The 21,864-nt window shown below is 40.5% G+C and overlaps 1 protein-coding gene across 1 annotated transcript in view; it reads left to right on the plus strand.

The window, feature by feature from the left end:
• The window catches only part of LOC126248511 (protein MON2 homolog), a 203,121-nt gene that overhangs the window by 111,645 nt on the left and 69,612 nt on the right, over positions 1-21,864 (plus strand). The window contains exons 18-23 of the mRNA XM_049949560.1: positions 1,183-1,304; positions 12,877-13,008; positions 14,458-14,595; positions 14,686-14,948; positions 18,661-18,823; positions 18,905-19,051. Of these exons, the coding sequence (XP_049805517.1) occupies positions 1,183-1,304; positions 12,877-13,008; positions 14,458-14,595; positions 14,686-14,948; positions 18,661-18,823; positions 18,905-19,051 (965 nt within the window). The remainder of the gene's footprint in view (positions 1-1,182; positions 1,305-12,876; positions 13,009-14,457; positions 14,596-14,685; positions 14,949-18,660; positions 18,824-18,904; positions 19,052-21,864) is intronic.

Below are 21,864 nucleotides of genomic sequence, written 5' to 3' on the forward strand. Positions count from 1 at the left end.
TGGAGAGATAACATCTGGGAGGACACAACTAGGATGAACACGGACACTGAATCAACACACAGTGCATTCAACAGAAGGAAATGGAAGAGGTTTGTAGAACAGGCATATGGTCGATAAGGGCCGGGACACTTTTTGAGCGACTGTGTGTAATAAATAACATGGCTTCCAGTTATTGAATTACACACCACTAAGAATGAACTTTCACAAACTATCAATATAAATGCACGTCAACTGATTTGGATTACATTGCCTTCACTTAGTGTCGTGCTCACTCACATTGTTTCAAATGAACTTAAACTCTTCCCCTGCCCACACCACTGCATCGCGAGTGATGCATCTGTCTCCATCAAGGTCTTCTTATCTTCTTTCACTCTTCTGCCACTGGTTGATGATTTGTGTTTCAGCTATGGGAAAATCTTCCCTGTAGGTGGGTCCTCTCATCTGTTTGAACACTTTCCAGTTAATTTACAATTACTTTGTTGGCCATGATTTTTTCTACATACATATAGTTATTGACAATGCTGTACTGCACACATCACAATATTTTTCCTTATCATATCTCATTTACTTTCATTACTTTTTTTTAATCATTTTTATTTCTTGTTGAATATTCTACACAATCAGAAGCTACCCCAGGATAGCTCCCTCATGTGTTCCACACACCTCACTGTATGAGGCACTTTTGTGGCACAGTGGAAATTTCTACTGCAGGAGTGAACAGGACAAAAACTAAGCTAATGTGCCACTGGGCTCATCCAGATGTTTGGCTCGCAGAGCTCCAATAATGTTACTGGTTTATAAGTAAATCTGTGCTGTAATAAGCTCAATACAAAGTATTGTAAACCAGAGATCTACTTCTAATTTGTGTGATGGAATAATTTGTTGGTTGGTTTTATATATGACTACAAATGGAAATATTACACAACGTTATATACCTTATTTAGCGTGAAGCCTGATATGAATGTAGAAATTTCAGTTTGTAGCAGTGATGTTTTAAAAAACCAATTCAATCTCACATTTATTTATTCTGTCTGCTGTTTGATATCTCTAGTACAGATCTTAATTTTGCAGGCTTGTATCTTTTATGTTTTATTTTGAATTTGGAATAAAATGGACAAAGCTTCAAATTCTTAACTGTGTGTAATTATATTTTTAATGTATTTGCTTTGTGTTTTCTTACAGGTGATCTGTGTGTTGATTCAAGACCAGCTGTACGCAAGTCAGCTGGACAGACATTATTTTCTACAATATCAGCTCATGGAGGTTTGCTGAGTCAGATTACGTGGCAGTCAATTGTGTGGCAGGTTGTCCTATTTGTATTATCTTATACTTATCTGGCTAGAATTTGAGATACTGATACAGCTGCGAGCTGTGATAGATGCAGTGTGGTGCAGTGGTTAGCGTTGCTGGCTGGCGGGTTGTTGGTTCAAAACTGAGCACCAGCAGCAGTTACTCAGTATTTATCATTCCTGGAAGGCTCTTGAAATACATTATGTTTTTAACGCCTGTATATTATGAAATATTCAATGCTTCTATAAATAGCAGCCCTCTCTGTTCAGGAGTTCAGTTCTGCTCTGTCTGTATGTTGGTGTTCGTAATAAACTTGCTCAGTGCTGTGTTGTATTTCATTGACAACCCTGGTTTCAGATTCAGACTTGAGTTTGGTTACAGCATGGTGCTGTTTGGTGGAGACATTGTGTATTCCAAAACATCTACATCACTCTGACTCCAGTTAGACAATACAAAAGCCGCCGCCTACATGAACAGGAACTGTAATACAAGCAGTACATTTTTGTGAAGGTCTGTATATTCAGGAGACCAGTGGATTCCAAGTCATCTGCATACTAGACATCCATTAGTATTTTCCAGAAATGTTGGTAGCAACTGACAAAATGGTTGAAAGGGTATGACCAAGTCATCAAATACAACTGGTGCGAAAAAATAATATGTTTGGAAAATGTATACTTCTGCTTGGACTGCATAGCCCGGCAATGGTTGAAGGACAACAAAGAGAAGGCCTATAACTGGAACAATTTCCAGTCAAAATGGGGAAAAAAGTACTAAGAAACAATCAACATTTACTAGAACAATAGTGCCCAACATCATGGGGAAAAGACACAATCGTACATGTAGAATGTTTTGGGTCATTGCAAGATTGTGAATCCAAATCTGACAGAATCTGGCAAAATTGTTATTGTATGGAAGGAGTTGCAGAAGGCATCTACACATATCTTTTGGTAAAGGATGGCACAACAACAGAAAAATTCATCAAGCGATACCAGGACATTGAGGAAATGCAACAGAATATAGTCAGATGAAAAAGGTATGATTAACTCCTGAATGTGGTGCCTGTGGCAGTTGTGGAAGACCATCATTATCTCATTTCTCTCAAATGCTAATTTGTAAGAGAAGGTAGACAGAATTTTATGGCAGCCAGAACTGTTGTATGGAGAACTTGAGAGATAGCAGCCATGAATGTTGGCCCCATATGTCAGGAGGTAATAGATCATGTTGAAGAACAGGTTTATTGATGATTGACACCAATCTCCAGCACCAGTCAAACATGCCATGAAGAATGGACTTTGCCAATTTGGACTTAGGCTGCCATCACTATCAAACTACAACACAGAATCTGCCTGTGCAATCACAACCAACTCTTCCAAGTTTAACACCTTGCACAAGAACAGACATTAACGAGATGGAGGATGACATGCTAACATGCCAGTTTGTAAATGAAGATGAGTATTTGATGTCTATTATGCTGCAACATGTCAACTGTCACAACAGTCCTATTGTAAACAGTCAGTTGAAGATGATTACAGTCAGGAAAACTAATTGAGGTGACCACCTGCAGAGGTGAGACTGCCACAGTTGAAAATACTCCATGGGTGACAGTTATCAAGACAACAGGAAATCTCACTGATGTCATCAATGATGGCCAGTCTGTCTGGATGCTATTCAACTCAGTGGCTCCTTTTTATAATGCGTATTATCCCCAGCTAAAGAAGATCGTCCCATGATATGAAAGTGATTTCGCTGGAGGTAGCAAATCAGAAAAACATCCAGCCAACAGAAACATGTATTGAGAGAATAACTACCAGTGACAGAACACAGCCTTTCAAACTTTCTATTTTAACAGAAAGTAGTCACGATGTTATACTCAGATGGGACTTCTTGCAGGAATCACAAGCAGTACACACAACAAATATTTCGCTGGGTGGTGGTTTGCTGTTGAAGATGTTGTTATCCCACTGACATCAATGAGATGAGTTCGCCGTCAGTCTAGATACTCAGTGAAACTGGGAAGGTTTTGATGTTTGTAGAAAGCTACTCAGGCTCATAAAAGAAATGTATGTTCCAGTGACAATCATAAACATTGTAGGTGTTCAAGGAGGATTTTGGCTCGCTAATTGTCATGAGCACCCACAACTCATTTCTAAAGGTATTTGCATAGGGGCAGTCAAAACAGCCTGAGAAGAGCAGCTTACTGTCATCAATGAGCTATCGTGTTCCTCTACCACGGCAGACAGTGCAGGGGAGTAAGCTACTGTCAAACTGGCAGTGGCTCTGGCCTGACAGAGAAACATCATGTTAGCCATTCTGCATCAGTTTTTGGATGCTATCAAATCCACAGTAGAGGAAAGACAGACCAAATGCCCCATGGAAAAACACTGTATCAACACTGGGAATGATCCACCATTTATCCAGTGCTCATAATGTGTGTCACTGGCTGAACAGCAGATAATCCAGGAAGAGATGGAGAAGTTGCTGCAAGATGACATAATTTAACCTTCAAAGAATCATCAGTTCTTTCTTCTGATCCTTGTGGAGGAGACAGATAGCACATGGAATGTCTGCATCAACTACTGAAGACTGAACAAAATCTGGGAAAAATATGTCTACCATTGCTGTGCGTTGATGACACATTAGAGTGCTTGAGAGGAGCAAAGTATTTGTCAACTGTGGCCATGCACAGAGGCTACTAGCAAATTGAAGTTGATGAGGCTGACAGGGATAAGACTGTTAAATAACTCCTGATGGTCTCTCTGAGTTGAAAGGTATGCTGTTTGAACTGTGTAATGATCCAGCCAACTACAAACATATGACGGACAACCTGCTTTGACACTTTAAATGGACAGTGTTTCTTTACTGTTTGGATGACAGTGGACATTATTTTTTAAGACTTTTAAGGTCATCACATGACTGCTTGAAGACCATGTAAACCATGGTGAAGTGAGATCGCAGGCCTCTGCCTGAATCCAAAAAAGCGCCTTTTCGCTGCCCCAGAATTAAAAATCTTGTGGCATCTAGTGATTAGCAATGGAGTCCATCCTGATTCAGAGAAAATAATAGCATTACAGATTTTCCATCTACTCAGTACATTTGTGATGTGAGAAGTTTTCTCAGAAAGTGCTCATGCTACTGGTGATAATAAAGGACTTCTTGCCAAGGCATGTCCCTTGCAAGAACTACTGAAGAAAGATGCCAAATTATTCTGGAACATGTTGCAAGAAAGTTCTTTCCTTGTCCTTAAGGAGGCACTAACATCTTCTCCAGTCATAGTCTTCTATGACTATAATACTGAGACAGAACTTCGCACCGATGCTGTTGGTTATGGGATAGGTCCAGTTCAGTGAAAATTCAGGAAGGGGCTGAGAAGGTGATAACTTACGCATCTGCAATCTGAGATGAACTAGTCTACAACCCAAAGGAATGTCCTGCATTTCCTGCCATATCTATTTGACAAAGTATTACCTGTTGTGATGGACCACGATTCTCTATGCTGACTGACTAGCCTTAAGGATCTGTTGGGTCGACTGACAAGACAGGCACTGAGGCTTCAGGAGTATAACATCACAGTGTTGTAGAACAGCAGATGCAAATGTGAGGATGCTGAATGCCTTTCAAGGAATCCTTTGGCAGAATACAGAAGCATGAATGAAATCTCAGTCATCTCTGATTAAATGACATTGCTGCTAGACAGATGGAAAATCCAGTACTTCTGAAAACTATAGAAGTCTTGAAAGAGGAGGAACCAATCAAAGGAGAATTCCAATTAATAAACAGAACATTGTGTAATAGGAACTGTGATCCAAGGAGGTGGAAATAATTGATCATCATCCCAGCACATCTACAGCCAGCTGTTTTGAAGTATTTCCACAATGCTCCAACATCTGATCACCTAGGATTCATTAAGACTCTAGACAGAATCAGACACAGGTATCACTGACCAGGTCTCTAGTGGCCCATTAGACTCTGTGTGAGCCACTGTAAGGAATAACTTTGTCGGAAGCAAGTACCACAATTACCTCATGAGCAGCTGGCCAATTATACCTGTAGCAGCACCATTTCACTGTACTTGAACTGACCTCTTTGGGAGGTTCCAAAAGTCAATAAACAGGAATCAGTGGATAATAGTGTGCACTGACTACTTCACCTGCTATGCTGTCACGAAAGCTGTGCCAACTGCTGAAGCTTCGGAAACTGTAGAGTTCGTCATTTTGAAACAAGAAGCATCCCTAGACTCATCTGATAAAGGAAAAGTTTTCCATTTCAGACTGTCAGTGGTAATTTCATGTCGTGATATTACCCACAGGATGACAACTGCCTATCACATATAGATGAATGGCCTCACATAACGCTTTAATAAGAAATTCACTGATGTACTCTTGGTATACCTTGATGTCTTAGAGACTGATCGGGATACAATACTGCCTGTCGTGGTATTTGCCTACAACACAGCAAAGCAAGACACTACAGTATTAGATCCATTTTTCCTACTCCAAACTCACAAATTTGAAATGACAATGACAATGAATATTCTGTTTCCATTTCAACCCTCTGATACTCAGGATGACTAGGTGAAACACCTCATAACCAAGACTGCTTTCTTGTGTATGGACCATGGACTCTCACGAAAAGGACCAAGTGCTCCATTATGCCTGGCACTGGGCAGTGAGATACAGCCTGGGACTCTTCACTTGGATTTTTACACCTGTGCAGAAAGTGGGACTATTAGGAAAGTTACTAAACCACTACTCTGGGATGTATCATCTCCTTTGTTGCTCATTGGATATCACATACAAAGTCAAGAATTATGACCCTTCATCAGGAAGTCAAAAGCAAAGAGGCATCATTTTTGTCCTCCATATGAAGTCCTACTACAATCCCGAGGTGCAGATCAATGATGGAAGCTTCTTGTTCGAGGAAACTAACACCCACTTGATGAACCTGAAGCTTCAGTGCTCGTCGTGATGAAGAGATTTGACAGCGTGGCTAGAATGCGGGGATCTGTGCTGCCATACAGACAACCATTGAGAAGATCAAAAACCAGGGTACTGTACTTGGTCCAATGAATTTATCATTTCTGGAAGGTTCTTGAAATATATTTGTAACGCTTGTATATTCTGGAATATACAAAGTTTGTATAAATTGCAGCACTGTCTGTCAAGGAGTTGAGTTCTACTATTAGTGTTCATAATAAATGTGATTTCAATTTTAAGTGTTTTTGTAGATTTGTTTTACAAAACTGCTCTTGCATTTCTGTGATTCTCACTTCTGCACAAAGTGATCCACTTTGAGACATATAATGGTTTAACTCTCTTTCTGATAAGATTGAGAAGTCCGCTTCAGTTGTAAATGATGTTTTATTAGCACAAATAGTTTCAGAGACAGTATCTCCATCATCATGTGATATGTCAAGTCATAGGTGTGAGGTGGGCATGCCATTTAATCCCAATATTGTACTTCATTTGTAAATGATGTTTCATTAGCATGGCTAGTTTCAGGGAATGTTGCTCCATCATCAGGTGCTACACATCATACTGTATGTGAAGTAATGGGTTTGGGATGGGTGGACCGTTTAATCACAGTATTCCAATTTACTGGTCCATCTGTCCCACCTCTGTAGTACCTGATGGAGCAGTAGCCTCAGAAACTAGTCATGCTAATAAAATATCATTTACAACATTTCTCAAATTTATTAATATGATCCTCAGTTGTGCTGTTCTCCAAATCAGACTTAATGTAAATTCTCTCTCTGAAATCTATACTAACATTATAGCAAAACCAGGATTTCTTAAGGAGTGCAGTGCTGATACACTTTGATACCCTTGGTTGAAATCTGGCCATTTGTGATTTCTCTCTCACATCAAAGCTGAAAACAACCATCCCTAGGAATAGTTTTAGTCAACAAGTTTTCATGGACCCTTCACTGAGACGTTACATACACGTTAAGTTGTAGGGGAGCAAATTGGGCAGATGTGAAGGAATGTTATATAAAGGGATGGGATTTGCAGTACCATCTCAAAACCTTCGTGTATCCCTCTGTACTTCAAAGTCATCCTTTAACTGTTTTATATCTTTCCTACATTAGTTCCATTGCATTGTATCACCATTAGCATCTAATGAGTGAACCACAGGTTCTCTAACAAAGAAATTTATAATTTCTAAATGTATCAGTCCTGGCACAATTGCACCAATTTGAGTGGCATGGGCACTAGCCAGGGCACCATACTGATATCCAAACACTTGCTGACACCTGCAAGTTCAACACTTATACCATGCTAGCAGCTCTGCAACCATGACTCGGGCGATGAGACATTAATCTGCATTTTGAGACATTTTGACAGCTTGACTGTGAATGTGACCTCAATCACAACAAGACCTGCCTTTTTCTTAAGAAAACTGGCTGGCCAACCAAGCTGGGCATGTCAACACAGCCGGGCTTTGAACGGATGTCTGCTGTGTGTTGACTTCTGTTGTGAGTTCACCAACTTTCTTCTTGCTGCAAGCTGCCTGCAGATGGGATGAGAGTTGAATCGGTTCCCTCCTAGCTCTTGCCAATCAATGAAACTCACAATGCTCAGGTGGGAGAGCTAGCACTGCCGTGACCATTAGGAGGGTATTGGTTTGAACCACGCCCAATCTGGTTGCAGCATGCTGGCACCCAACATTCATTTTAGGTGGGTGGGACACAATCGCCCTGCCAGCAGCTTAACAAGAACATAAGGTTGCTGCATCTGACACAGCACTACTGAGGTATGTAAGTTGTTTGAGGTGTAGGCACTACTGGGGCAGTAGTTACTGATGTTCTCGTGACACTGTTTCTCACTACCATGGGCCGTGAGATTGACGCCTGTGGAACATGGGTGCTGTCAGTTAACACTGGGCCGTGTGACAGGATGAGGGCACACATCTGTAAGTACTGCAGCTTGTTGGAATAATAAAGTTTTCGTGCATGCCGTCTGTCTTGCTGCAGCCACTTTCACCTCAGATGAATTCTCTTAGCCCTTGCCAGCCCATCAAACCCGCAATGATCATGTGGGAGAACTATCACCATCCTGACTATCAAAAGGGCATAGGTTCAACCCTCATCCCATCTGATGGTGGCCTACAGCAAGAAGAATGTTGATAGCCTCACAACAGAAATCACTACACAGTAGAAGTCAGTTCAAAGCCCGGCTGTGTTGACATGACCAGCCTGGCTGGACAGCCAGATTTTATGCAAGTGAAGGAAGGTCTTGTTGCAGTTGAGGTCACATAAATGGCCCACCAAGCCATTGAAATGTCTCAAAATGCTTGTCATTGCCTCAGTATCGGGGTCGTGGTTGTGGAGTTGCTGGCATGGCGTAAGGGCCAACCTTGCGGGTATCAGCAAATGTTTGGATTTTGGCATTGGGTCCTGGCTTGTGTGTGTGCCACCACAATTTATAGCTTGTTACCTGGTGGACTGTGTTCATAATTTTTTGTTTTGGAGTAGCTTTCAGATTTCCTTCGATAAATTCGATTAATTTTGAAACTTATTGGTAGATTAAAACACTGTGCTGGACCAGCACTCGTACCCACAACCTTGATCTTTCACAGGCAGCTGTTCTACCACTCATTCTGGAAACCATTAGTTTTGTCTTCTTATTTTCATACTTTGACACGCCTCTTCTCCAGCTGAATTCAACATCTCTAAGAAGAATTGTAAACAAGTTCTGTTAAGAGGAAACTGCAAGAGAGAACTGCTGAATATCATAAAATCCAGAAAGATTACATACCTGGAACATGTTGCATAAAGAAAAATACAAGCTTTTGCATCTAATTGTGAAATCTTCATCCATTTGCATTTTTGGAAACAATTGTAGAGTGTTATTAATTTTTATTTCTGTTAAGATATTTTAGTGAAAATGAAATGGTAGAGCTAGTAAATGTGAGGAATCTGCATATACTAGTACTCATTTTTCAGTTGGGTTCCTGCTTATTGTCTTCATTTACACTCCTGGAAATTGAAATAAGAACACCGTGAATTCATTGTCCCAGGAAGGGGAAACTTTATTGACACATTCCTGGGGTCAGATACATCACATGATCACACTGACAGAACCACAGGCACATAGACACAGGCAACAGAGCATGCACAATGTCGGCACTAGTACAGTGTATATCCACCTTTCGCAGCAATGCTGGCTGCTATTCTCCCATGGAGACGATCGTAGAGATGCTGGATGTAGTCCTGTGGAACGGCTTGCCATGCCATTTCCACCTGGCGCCTCAGTTGGACCAGCGTTCGTGCCGGACGTGCAGACCGCGTGAGACGACGCTTCATCCGGTCCCAAACATGCTCAATGGGGGACAGATCCGGAGATCTTGCTGGCCAGGGTAGTTGACTTACACCTTCTAGAGCACGTTGGGTGGCACGGGATACATGCGGACGTGCATTGTCCTGTTGGAACAGCAAGTTCCCTTGCCGGTCTAGGAATGGTACAACGATGGGTTCGATGACGGTTTGGATGTACCGTGCACTATTCAGTGTCCCCCTCGACGATCACCAGTGGTGTACGGCCAGTGTAGGAGATCGCTCCCCACACCATGATGCCGGGTGTTGGCCCTGTGTGCCTCGGTCGTATGCAGTCCTGATTGTGGCGCTCACCTGCACGGCGCCAAACACGCATACGACCATCATTGGCACCAAGGCAGAAGCGACTCTCATCGCTGAAGACGACACGTCTCCATTCGTCCCTCCATTCACGCCTGTCGCGACACCACTGGAGGCGGGCTGCACGATGTTGGGGCGTGAGCGGAAGACGGCCTAACGGTGTGCGGGACCGTAGCCCAGCTTCATGGAGACGGTTGCGAATGGTCCTCGCCGATACCCCAGGAGCAACAGTGTCCCTAATTTGCTGGGAAGTGGCGGTGCGGTCCCCTACGGCACTGCGTAGGATCCTACGGTCTTGGCGTGCATCCGTACGTCGCTGCGGTCCGGTCCCAGGTCGACGGGCACGTGCACCTTCCGCCGACCACTGGCGACAACATCGATGTACTGTGGAGACGTCACGCCCCACGTGTTGAGCAATTCGGCTGTACGTCCACCCGGCCTCCCGCATGCCCACTATACGCCCTCGCTCAAAGTCCGTCAACTGCACATACGGTTCACGTCCACGCTGTCGCGGCATGCTACCAGTGTTAAAGACTGCGATGGAGCTCCGTATGCCACGGCAAACTGGCTGACACTGACGGCGGCGGTGCACAAATGCTGCGCAGCTAGCGCCATTCGACGGCCAACACCGCGGCTCCTGGTGTGTCTGCTGTGCCGTGCGTGTGATCATTGCTTGTACAGCCCTCTCGCAGTGTCCGGAGCAAGTATGGTGGGTCTGACACACCGGTGTCAATGTGTTCTTTTTTCCATTTCCAGGAGTGTATTTATAAAATTTCACAAGAAGTTTGAGCAAAATTAGTTGTTGGACTGCTTCAATGAAAGGAAATTTGAACCATTGAGGAGTGCAAGGGAAGATAAACATTAGTCTTTAGCACAAAAATGGTCTCCCTTCATAATTTGGGCACTTTTTAGTGAATTGGTGTTTTACCAGTAAATTAGTGTTTCTCTTTCAACTCTTTCTTCTTAAGTAATGTTTTTTTTTTCAGTATTGTGCAACCTAATATACAATGTTCAGTCACATTATTGTAACCACAGGTCAGAAGCCTGAATAGCCACCTTTTGCAGTGCAAGATATGTAGTAATAGTATCAGTGAGGTTATGGAAGGTACAACAGCAATGTGGAGCCATCCCAGCGCCAATGCCATGGTCAACTAGGTGTGGTTTCTCGGTTGACGATCCATGGTGCCTACAACCCAATCAATGTGATTCCACGTATTCTCGACTGGGTTTAAATCCTTGGAGTTTGGTGGGCAGGGAATTATGGTAAACTTTTGCACATACACTGCGAGCTGTGTGACATGTTGCATTATCCTGCTGGTAGATGCCATTGTGCTGATGAAAAACAAACTGCACACAGGGGTGGACATGGTCCCCAAGGATAGATGGATATGTGTGTTCATTCATTGTGCCTTCCAGAATGACGATATCACCCAGGGAATGCCACAAAAACATTCCCCAGTCCATAACACTCTCTTCACGTAGCAGGGTGCTTGCTTTCAGATGTTTCACACAGTACATGCAGATGTTTCACACAGTACATGCCAACAGCCGTCTGTCTGATGGAGGGTAAAATGTGATTCATCCGAAAGTGCCACCTGTTGCCACTTGGTGGACATCCAGTTGTGGTATTTGTGTGCAAATTCCAGCCTTCGTCACTGATAAACAGCAGTCAGCATGGGTGCATGAACCAGGTACCTGCCACAGAGGCCCAAACGCAGAAATGTTCACTGAATGGTTGTTGAGGAGACACTGTTGGTAGTGTCTTGGTTCCTCTGGATGGTCAGTTGCTCAACAGTTGCACATCTATTTGCTCATACATATCTCCGCAGCCATCATTCACCCATTATCTATGGCCCGTGGCACACCACTGTTGCCTTGGCACCGGTTTTTTGCCATGCATGGTAGGAATAATGACATTAGCTGCTAGGGGGTGTTAAAAATAAGTGCCAGACTCGGATTTTTCCATTTCTCACAGTCTGGCACAAATTTTCAATTTTTCCTCATTGATTAATTTCACTGCCCACTAGCAGCTAATGTAACTATCCCTTTGACTAATTGTCATATAAGGCTGCAGGATCAACAATGGTGGCTGTTCCTTTGGGACATGTCCGAAACAACCATCGTCTCATATATACCTTTACAAACTTGGCCATTTCGGAAATGCTTCCACCCTTGGCCCGAAAGTGAATGACTGTGTCCTTTTGGACGACATAGAACAGTTACCACACTATCTTCCACATCTCCTGGATACACTTTATATATTGTCCAGTGCTAGTGTTGCCACCTGCTGTGTGTGAGTGGTTATTGCATGTTGATGTCAAACATAGGCGGTGGTCACGTGTGGCTGGACCAATTATTAATGAACAGCTTCAATAGCTAAACTTCGCTAATTGTACTTAGTCATTTTATTTGTGTACCTGTTACAACGTTCATTCCTAATGAGAAATGTAAAAAGTCTATTTAAGAAATATTTCTAAAACAAATCTTTAAATGTCAAGTCTATCATTATGTACTGGCAATAAACTGTAAAAGTAACTTGACAATGAGGATGCTAGACTCATGTATTGCATCTGTACTATATTATTACTCCATTATGTTTAATAAATTAATTTATTCATCTAATTGGTTGGAAAATTTGTAATTCATTTTGTACATTTTTCCAAATATCAATGCTACCATAGCATGTTTGATGATTTTTCTCTCTGCTTCTGACTTAATTGTTCAGTTAGTATCCTTTTTTTTTTTTAATATAAATGTGATTTACTTAAGATGTTAGTACTAGTGAATTATTAAATAATGTTTATAATTTATAAAAAAACAGCTACCAGCCACATGTATACCATACATGTGGCTGGTAGCTGTTTTTTATAAATTATAAACCTTTAGTACAACAGCCACGTTTCTCAACATGTCGACTTTCGACAAAATAGCATTAAATATTGTATTTCTTGCAGGTTTTGTTCCCACTGCTGGACAATGTCAGGCGACTTTCAAGTTCAGCAAGCAATGAGAAAGTGGATACAGGAGGAAATATTTTAATCCATCATTCTAGAAACACTGCCCAGAAACAGTGGGCAGAAACACAGGTGCGGTATCCTTCCATCTCTCTAGGTGAAAGTAATTACTCTACTCAGATAAGGTTTAGTATTAGAATGTCTACAGCTAGCACGTTAACTTAATCATTATGTAAATTCCATTGCTTAATAACATCTTGATAGTTTCTTGCGTGCTATTCAATTTGACATTAGTAGGAGAATTTCTGATAAAAAAGATTTTTGTTTTGTATTGTCACCACATTGAATCTCAGTCATTGAAGAATTTATCTTTCAACAACAGACATAAGAAGTGAACAAAGAAATAGAAGTTTATTTGCGTAGCCATATGGATATGTTTAACATCTCAGGAAGCTTCACTGCACTAGAAGGTGAAAGATTCTTCTAGCAACAACCATTAGGCTGTGGCTAACATATTTTCTGCGATATCCTTTCTTCCAGAGACACTAAGCTGGGAAGGGGTGCTAGAGAGCCTTTGTCTAATTTTTGAAAGTTAGAGTGACTTACCAACAAGTAAAACAATTGAGGTGTGCATAAATATGTCAGTTACTCAGCGCTCTCCACTCAAAATGTGTGAATGTGTGGGACCTACTACACCAGTTTCTGAATTATTTATCACCCACTTTTGTTCACTGTCAGATTTGTGGAGACATGTTTCATTTTTGTATTTCAAATACAACACTACCCATTCTTCTGTAAAATATTGTTTTACAGCTGTTCGTGAGCACGAGAGGAAAACCTTATTCTCACTTTTTGTTGGTTTATTGTTGTATAATATGGATAGAGACAAAAGAAATACATAAACAAGAACAGGTGCGCTGACGAACTCCCACCTGCTGATGGTGACATGTCTGATGGTGGAAATATTGCGCCCGTTGGACACTTTGGACCAGCAGTACACCTGTGGGCTGTTCTAGCAAGAAATATGCCAGGAGAAACTGAAGAATCATGAAGTTCACACTGTTTGCAGAATGACAGCAATGAAGTGCAAGTAGAAGAGTCTCAAAGGATTTAGATTAGTAGGGATTTCAGACAATATTGTACTTTGTTACTGACAGATGGAAAAAATGGCATTGAGTTGATAGAATGAATCTAAAATATGTAACTTAAATCAAGTACACTTGTAAAAGAAAAAAAAAGCAGTTGTTAGAGTTTGTAAGGGAAAAAAGTTCTACTTTTCCAGGAACTGGAAGTGAGATTAATTTTCTTAAATAGTAGAGACTGGGCTAAAGACAAGGAAGAAATGACCATGAGTTTCAGATATTATAATTTTAGTTCATCTTATCTTGAGTACTGAAACGTTGCAGTATTTGGGCCATAAAATGCCATTGTGCTCCTCTACATAAAATATTTGAAGTTCAAAGCATCACAATAAAACAAGACCTGGAAATTCATCATAAATTTGGTAAAAGAACTGCAACTGAGTTCTTGTTACATAATTGTAATTGTAAAATTATTCTAATTTCTGCTTTTGTTTTAAAGGTGCTTACATTATCAGGAGTAGCAAGGGTTTTCAACACAAAGAGGCAGATTTTACGTGCTGTTCCTGGTGATTTTCCTCGTGCCTGGTCACTTCTCCTTGAATTTATTGAAAACTCTGCATTGAGTAAAAATGATGAGGTCAGTCCCTATGTCCTACTTGGAATGGAACATAATGTTTAAAATACTTGTTTATCAGTGAATTAATGCTTTTCTTCTCTGTGATTATAGGTTTCCTTAGCTGCCCTGAAAGCCTTCCAGGATATATTGTATTGGAACCAAGACAGTGAAGGAAAATTAGTGACAGTAAATCAAGCAACTGTAACCAACGAAGAGCCAGATATATGGGATGTTGCATGGAAAGTGTGGTGTAATATAGGTGCTGAGAGTACAAAATTATGTTTTGATGTGAAAGAATTCTATGTTCCTTCACAGCCATTTCTAACAGCACTGATACAGATATTTCCTGCTGTTTTCCAACACACTAGAGAGAGGCAAGTCAATACTTTTGAAAGACAATTTCATGTGCTTATTTTGTTGTTGAATGTATTTATGTCTCATCTGCCATGACAAAGATTTGATTTCATATGCATTTGTTGGGTCAGTTATGCTCATATCTGATTAAAATATATCACATTAGTGTACAGCTGATTTTCGTTTTTAGCAGTAAGTTATGTAACAATGCAAAGTTATAATACTTGAAAAATGGAGAGGGTTGTGTTCAAAAGAATTTAAAAGTAATTTGCATTTGGCACTGTAAAGATTTTCTTTAATATTTTGTCCAGGAAGACTCTGTTTAGACAATTTCTAAAATACCCTAATGTTGTAACAGACAATACTGTAGAGCTTGTCTTTCCACCAATATATATAATTTTGTGTTTGTCCCATTCCCTAAACTGGTTGTAGAAAACATCATTTGTTGTTGCAATTGAGTCAGTTTCTAAGGGGAAATTATCTGAAATAATTTTCACTACATACGAATGTATTTAGTAGATCTCAATATTTTTGTATTATTTGTGAAGCTGCCAAGTAACACTTAAATAAAAAAGGGGAAGGTTTTCTGATGGCAGAACTGCCTTGAAAAACTTATTTTTCCCTCTGTTTTTCTTTTCTTTCATGGTGAATTGCAGTTAAATCAGGTTCTATTGAGTGGACTATTCACAGTGAAAATATCATTGTGCCATGGAAGTCTGGGAGTGTTGTGAAAAATTGTAGTGTTATACAGAATCTCCTAACATGTTGTTCACTAGCCAAACATGAGTAATCTGTACTGTTGCCACATTGTAATAGTGATTATGGATTCATCCTGATTTGGTATGCAGTTTTCCAAGGTGGCAACAAACCAGAAGTTCCACATTGCATGTTATCTTTAGTCCTACCACCCCTACTACTTCAGAAACATGTCAATAAAACTTTTCTCTGTCTGAATTTTTAAACTCTCATAACTGTGTAATTTTATATTACAAATGTAGTAATGGAAAGTCCATGGCAGAGTATAAATAATGGATGGGATAAAGCTAACAACTCCCCATATAGTTGAGGCAGTGAGTCATTGACAGGCACAAAAATAGATGTTTCTAGCCTTCAGATGACTCCTACTTCATACCTCACAGAATACACATACAACCTCAGGACAGTGTAATATGCTGTGTATTTATCTGCACAAGTAGTTTTCCCCTACACATTATTTTGTTGAAAATTTGTTCTGGCATTAAACTTATAAAAATTTAACCAGTATGAAACCAGTAGAATGTACGGGTAGAAAAAACTGGTTTTTTTATGAGTTTTGTATATCATGTATGTGGATTATGTACATTTTTTACTCGCATTCATGAAGTGCTTATAGTGGATACATAAACTCCCCCAGAACTCCTGTACATTCAGAGATAGCTACTTTAATAGCTGAAATCTAAACCTGTACAGTTTTCCATGTGTCATTCTGAGATTTTTTTCATAAAATTGGCTGTATCCATTGTATGGGAGGTGCCCTTTTCTTAAAGACCTGTAGACTTTTTTCAGCATACTAAAATATTCCTCCATGCAGAAGATGCACTTCAAATATCTTACTCATTGTACTTCATTTACAAATGTCATATCCTTACTTACAACCCACTTTGACATGTACACAATGCATGTCACATGCATAAATGAGAAAGCAGCCCAGCAAGTATATAATTTGTTGTAGAAATGAAAACATCATCTACTCTTTTGCCAGATTGTGACACTGGACCTTAATGGTAATGAATTGGAGCATGGCCTGAACAAACTCTCTTCTGTAGGAGAAATGGACTGACAAGCACTTCGTTGTTTGAGTAGGTTTCTGTATAATAGCTAGATGGGGTGTGTAGATTCTATAGGGTGTTAAAAAATTCAATTTCCGTACTGACAGGTATTGTACACAAAAGTTATTTTGAAGAACATAATGTTGTGATGTTTTGACACCATCATTGTGCCATTGTACAGCCTGTAGCGCCGTGCTTTATGGTCACAGTATGTAATATGGAGACATGGAGCCACACACATTAAGAGAACTGTGAAACGTCCACTTTGTTTATGGTGCAGCGGAAAATAGTGGTTGAAAGAGCTCAGTAAATGTACCATGGCCAGCCGAGTTGGTCTACCGGGTCTAGGCGCTCAGTCCGAATCCGCGCGACTGCTACGGTCGCAGGTTCGAATCCTGCCTCGGGCATGGATGTGTGTGATGTCCTTAGGTTAGTTAGGTTTAAGTAGTTCTAAGTTCTAGGGGACTGATGACCACAGATGTTAAGTCCCATAGAGCTCAGAGCCATTTGAACCATTTGAATGTACCATGAACATCACTTTGTACAGATATGTCTGCATTATGATGTGTTTACTGCAACCCGTGATCAACAGAATATTGACAGCACGCAGGCTCAATGCAAGCAGACCATGGGTGATGCGTATGCTTACCTTTAAGGAAGACATGCTGTTACACTTTTATAACAGGCCTGAGGCAAGTACATGAGACACCGTTGCCAAGTTTGTAAATCACTGTAGTTTATTGCTGAATGTGTTGTGTGAATAGCTGCTTCATCCCTCTCATCCTTTTTCAGTACAGGCACTGGGACTGGATGATTATCCACGTTGGCTTGAGTTTGTATGCTGGTGTCTGCTACAGGCTAATAAAGACCCTACGTTTCCTGAAGCTGATTTGTTTATGATGAGGTTCAAAGTACTTGGGAAGGCATGTACAGTTATAACAACTTGCATGTATGGGTGGATGAAAACCCACATACAACAGTTGTGGGGTCATCAGTGGCTGTTTTCAGTAAAAATGTGGATCGGTATCATGGGTGACTGCTTGTTTGGGCCCTACTTATTGCCTCTTCAAATCAGATGGCCAGTGTACAGACACTTCTTGCAAGAACATCTGCCAAAATTATTGAAGGAAGGTTCCTTGTGTATGAAAGGGAGGCTGTGGTTCCAGCACGATGGTGCCACAGCACGCTTCGGAGAACCAGCACATGCTACATTAACCTGTAATTTCAGAAGTCAGTGGATCAGCCAGGTAGGACTTGTAGATTGGCCTGCAAGAGCTCTTTCTTCTTTTTCTGTAGCTACATGAAAACCAAAGTGTATTCTACTCCTGCAGACTTGGAGGAGGAATTAGATCTGAAAGTTCTTGCAGCAGCCCCACACATACAGAACACATCACACATTTTCCATTGAACATGGAATACCTTGTAACATCAATACTGACTGTGCTGAAGTTAATGGTGCTCATTTTGAATATTTTTTGTAATGCTGATCAGGATTATAAAGGCTGAACCATGTTAAACATTGCATTGTTCTGTTCTTGATCACACCCAGCAACCCCCTGGATACTCTGTATTCTCGCAGTATGCATTTCTGACACCTGGTTGCTTTTATATGTTTCTGTCTCAATCATGTCTGTCAGTTTAGGAGTTGAACTTTTGATCACCCTATAGATTGTTTGGTTCTTCATTTTGGCGGTAGTGTGTTACAAATGCCAGTTACAAGCCACTAATAAATAGTTAGTAAGTCGGAGTTTGAGTCAGAATGTAATGCCAACATTTAAACAATTGAGTGAAAAAGTTAGAAGGTAATGTGAAAACTGAAGCTCATATAACTGTGGGCTTAATGTTTCATATTAATTGAAGCTGAAATATAGTTATTGTTTTATGCTTTCAACTTTTGATGATGATCTTTTTTTTTCATATCTAGGTTTTCAACAACAGATCTTCTGAAACTTTGCGAGATTCTGCAGAATGCAGTGGCTATTCCTGTTTTGGGTGACATATCTCCATTTGTTCTCCCTACTGTTAGTGATGCTGGGCTCACACAACTTCAAGAAGGTGTTCTTCACTGTATTGAGCTGCTGAAAAAGGTTTGTACAAAATACACACAGCACGTGAAATACTATTTCCAGTATAAGAACTTATTACCGATTCATGCTGTGCTTTTCCAGGAAGCATTGACTGGCCAAAAAAATATGAAGAAAATGATTGCACCAATATTTGACCAGCTTCTAGCTTTTAGCAAATATGCTTGCCAACCTCCCGTTTTTGGGAAGGCAGACACAAAGAATGGAACGCAAGTAAAAGGGGCTGCAATGGTTAGTATTCACATTGGATAAAGAAATAATGGTGTTCACAACTGTGTAACTGATGTATGTTATAAAAATCTTATGCTGCTTCATATACTTTAATTTTTTGCTGGTAGCTGCAGACTTTCAGACAAAATGAAATTGCTTTTCAGCTGTCTACTTACACTATTTACCTGACAGTAAGATGACTGTGAGCATAGGATGACCCCCCCCCCCCCCCCCCTCTTTAAGTGGATTCTCAAGGAATTTTTATTTTTAAAGTATTCTGACTAGTCAAATTTACAAACTCTGTTATTAATGTGAAGTCTCTTAAAATTTGCCTAAACAGTAAACACTATCTGTTGTAAATAGCCATGGTTTTTTCTTTGATAGAGTATGTGATACTGAAAGGCAATTCATTTTTCATTAAAACCTGTGGGAAGTCATTGAGCTAATATCGTTCTGCATCTTAACATAAGCCCCACCCTCTTTGTCATCATTATGTACCAGTTTGTACTTGCTTTGAATTCTGCCACACATGGAATTGGAAAATTCCTCATATCTCCAGCAGCTTCATTTGGATAATTTCTCAGGTAATTGGGAAATCTTAATTGTGTTTCTCTCGCATATATAACGTTGCCACTCCAATTCATGAAATTTGGTCCCCTGAAAGTTCAGCACATAGAACTGGTGAACTATAATTCATCTGATGCCACTTGCCAACACTTGTTTCTGTGCTCTCATTTTCTTCCTACTACAAGTTGTTTGTGGTCCCTGCATTATGAATAATTATTAACTTCATATTAGTTTTTTATTGTCAGCATGAATCAACACTGTTATCAAGCAGTACCTGCTTCAGCATCATTATTGAACCTCACATTTCGTGCATTATGCCATGTTTCAGGTGTCCTGTGTGAAAATATTTATGTTAGAATTGCTGTATCTCTTATAGAAATGTGCATTATTACTGGACATTTGTCCATTTGTAAAGTCGGTTTAGACTAAATTTAGATTCACATGAACTACAGTTTAAATATGGTAGATGTTTATAAAAAGCAAGGTATGTGAGATGTATTCCCATGGTTGCTGCCCACTTGCCACTTATCTGTCCACTTTTGGCTATGCTGGTGCTACTGTACCGCCCACCAACCTTCCTGACACCATCAAACTACATCTGTGTGTGACCTCAACTAGTAAAACTTCATCTGTGAATGTAAGACACAACCCCTATGTAAGCTGTTACACAACATAAAAACATTGACTTTAGCATCCAGAGCTTTATCAACAAATGTAAGACAATGCTGTATTTTTTCGAATCATAAATTCAGAAAAAACCATATCTTGCAGTTGGGTAAACAGAGTAAACAGTTCTCTGAGGAATCATGCTAATGAATAAGCAAAAACACACATTTGCCATATGTTGGACAATTCAAACTTTGAATTAGCACATAAACAAGAAATGGAACTAAGTAGCTCTGCTTGCGAACTTCAATTCCCAGGACGTGCAACACACACCTACACCTACACCTTCAGCTACATTACCCCAATGTTGTGGTCTGACTTGTATGAGGGAGAGGGGAGCCACTGGGAGAATAATGTGGTTAAGTGTTCATAGATCTATAAACTCAACTAAACAGATAGTACTAGAAACTGTGTGTTGAAGGTGATGGTTGTGGGGATGGGGTTAGCAAAGGTGGGTGTAGAACAGCAACTGTCTAAGACTGAGGGCATTGCATAAGCAAATGATGTGTTGGAGGGGCACTTCTTACCTACAAATTTCAGAGAAACATGTATTGTGGGATAAGTTTCAGATGGCACTAGTTGTGAAGCAGCTTTTTAGGTCAAGCACGCTGTGCTTAGCAGTACATATTCTGCTACTGGGTGGTCAAACTTGCTCTTGGTTCCAGTTTGGCAGTGGCCATTCACAGAAACTAACGAAAAGATAGTAGTTATTATCACATAAAACATCCATGAAATAATTGCAGTGGAGCTGGTAAACTATGTTGCTTTCATAGGCAGCGGCATTTTTTAATAGGATTGATTTCACCAGTGACAGTGTGAAAATAAGAGGGTCATTCAATAAGCAACGCCCCACATTTTTTTTTTAAAAAAAGCCATTAATATACAAACATGTTAGTTGGTGCTTCACATTGTTCTGTGCACTGGTGAAGTTTTGAACCGTTCTGGCAGATGCACAGCCGTAGTACAACGTCAAAATGGCATCTATGTACGACTCACGTTACAAGCAGCATGCTGTTATTGAATTCTTATGTACAGAAAAAGAAACCGTGGTGAACATCCATAAATGTTTGTGTGCAGTGTATGGCAGTGCTGCATGTGATAGGAGTGCAGTTGGGCAATGGGTAAAGCAGGTTACAGCCTCAGGAAATGCAGAAACAGAGCTCCCTGATCAGCTACGCTTGGGATATCCTGTCATAGCCACTGCTCCAGACATGCTAAATAATGCGAATGCAGTTATTCGTGCCAACCAGCGCGTCACAACTGGATAGTTGGCTATACAGTTGTCGATCAGCATTGGAAGTGCATCTGCAATGATCAAGACTCTTGGATATTCAAAGAAGTACTCTCGATGGGTTCCACGAATGCTCACAGCGGACCACAAAATTCAAAGAAAGACCACTTCATCTGAATTGTTGGGGCATTTTGAGACCACGGAGAGGCCTTTCTGTCGTGGATCATGACGGGGGACAAATGCTGGGTGCGCCACTTTGCGCTAGAAACAAAAAGGCAGTCCATGGAGTGGCATCATCCTCATTCACAACAAAAGAAGAAATTCAAGACAACCTCCTCTGCTGGAAAAGTCATGGCAACAGTCTTCTGGG

The sequence above is a fragment of the Schistocerca nitens genome, chromosome 3 (genome assembly GCF_023898315.1).
Source record: "Schistocerca nitens isolate TAMUIC-IGC-003100 chromosome 3, iqSchNite1.1, whole genome shotgun sequence".
In the NCBI taxonomy this organism is placed as follows: Eukaryota; Metazoa; Arthropoda; class Insecta; order Orthoptera; family Acrididae; genus Schistocerca; species Schistocerca nitens.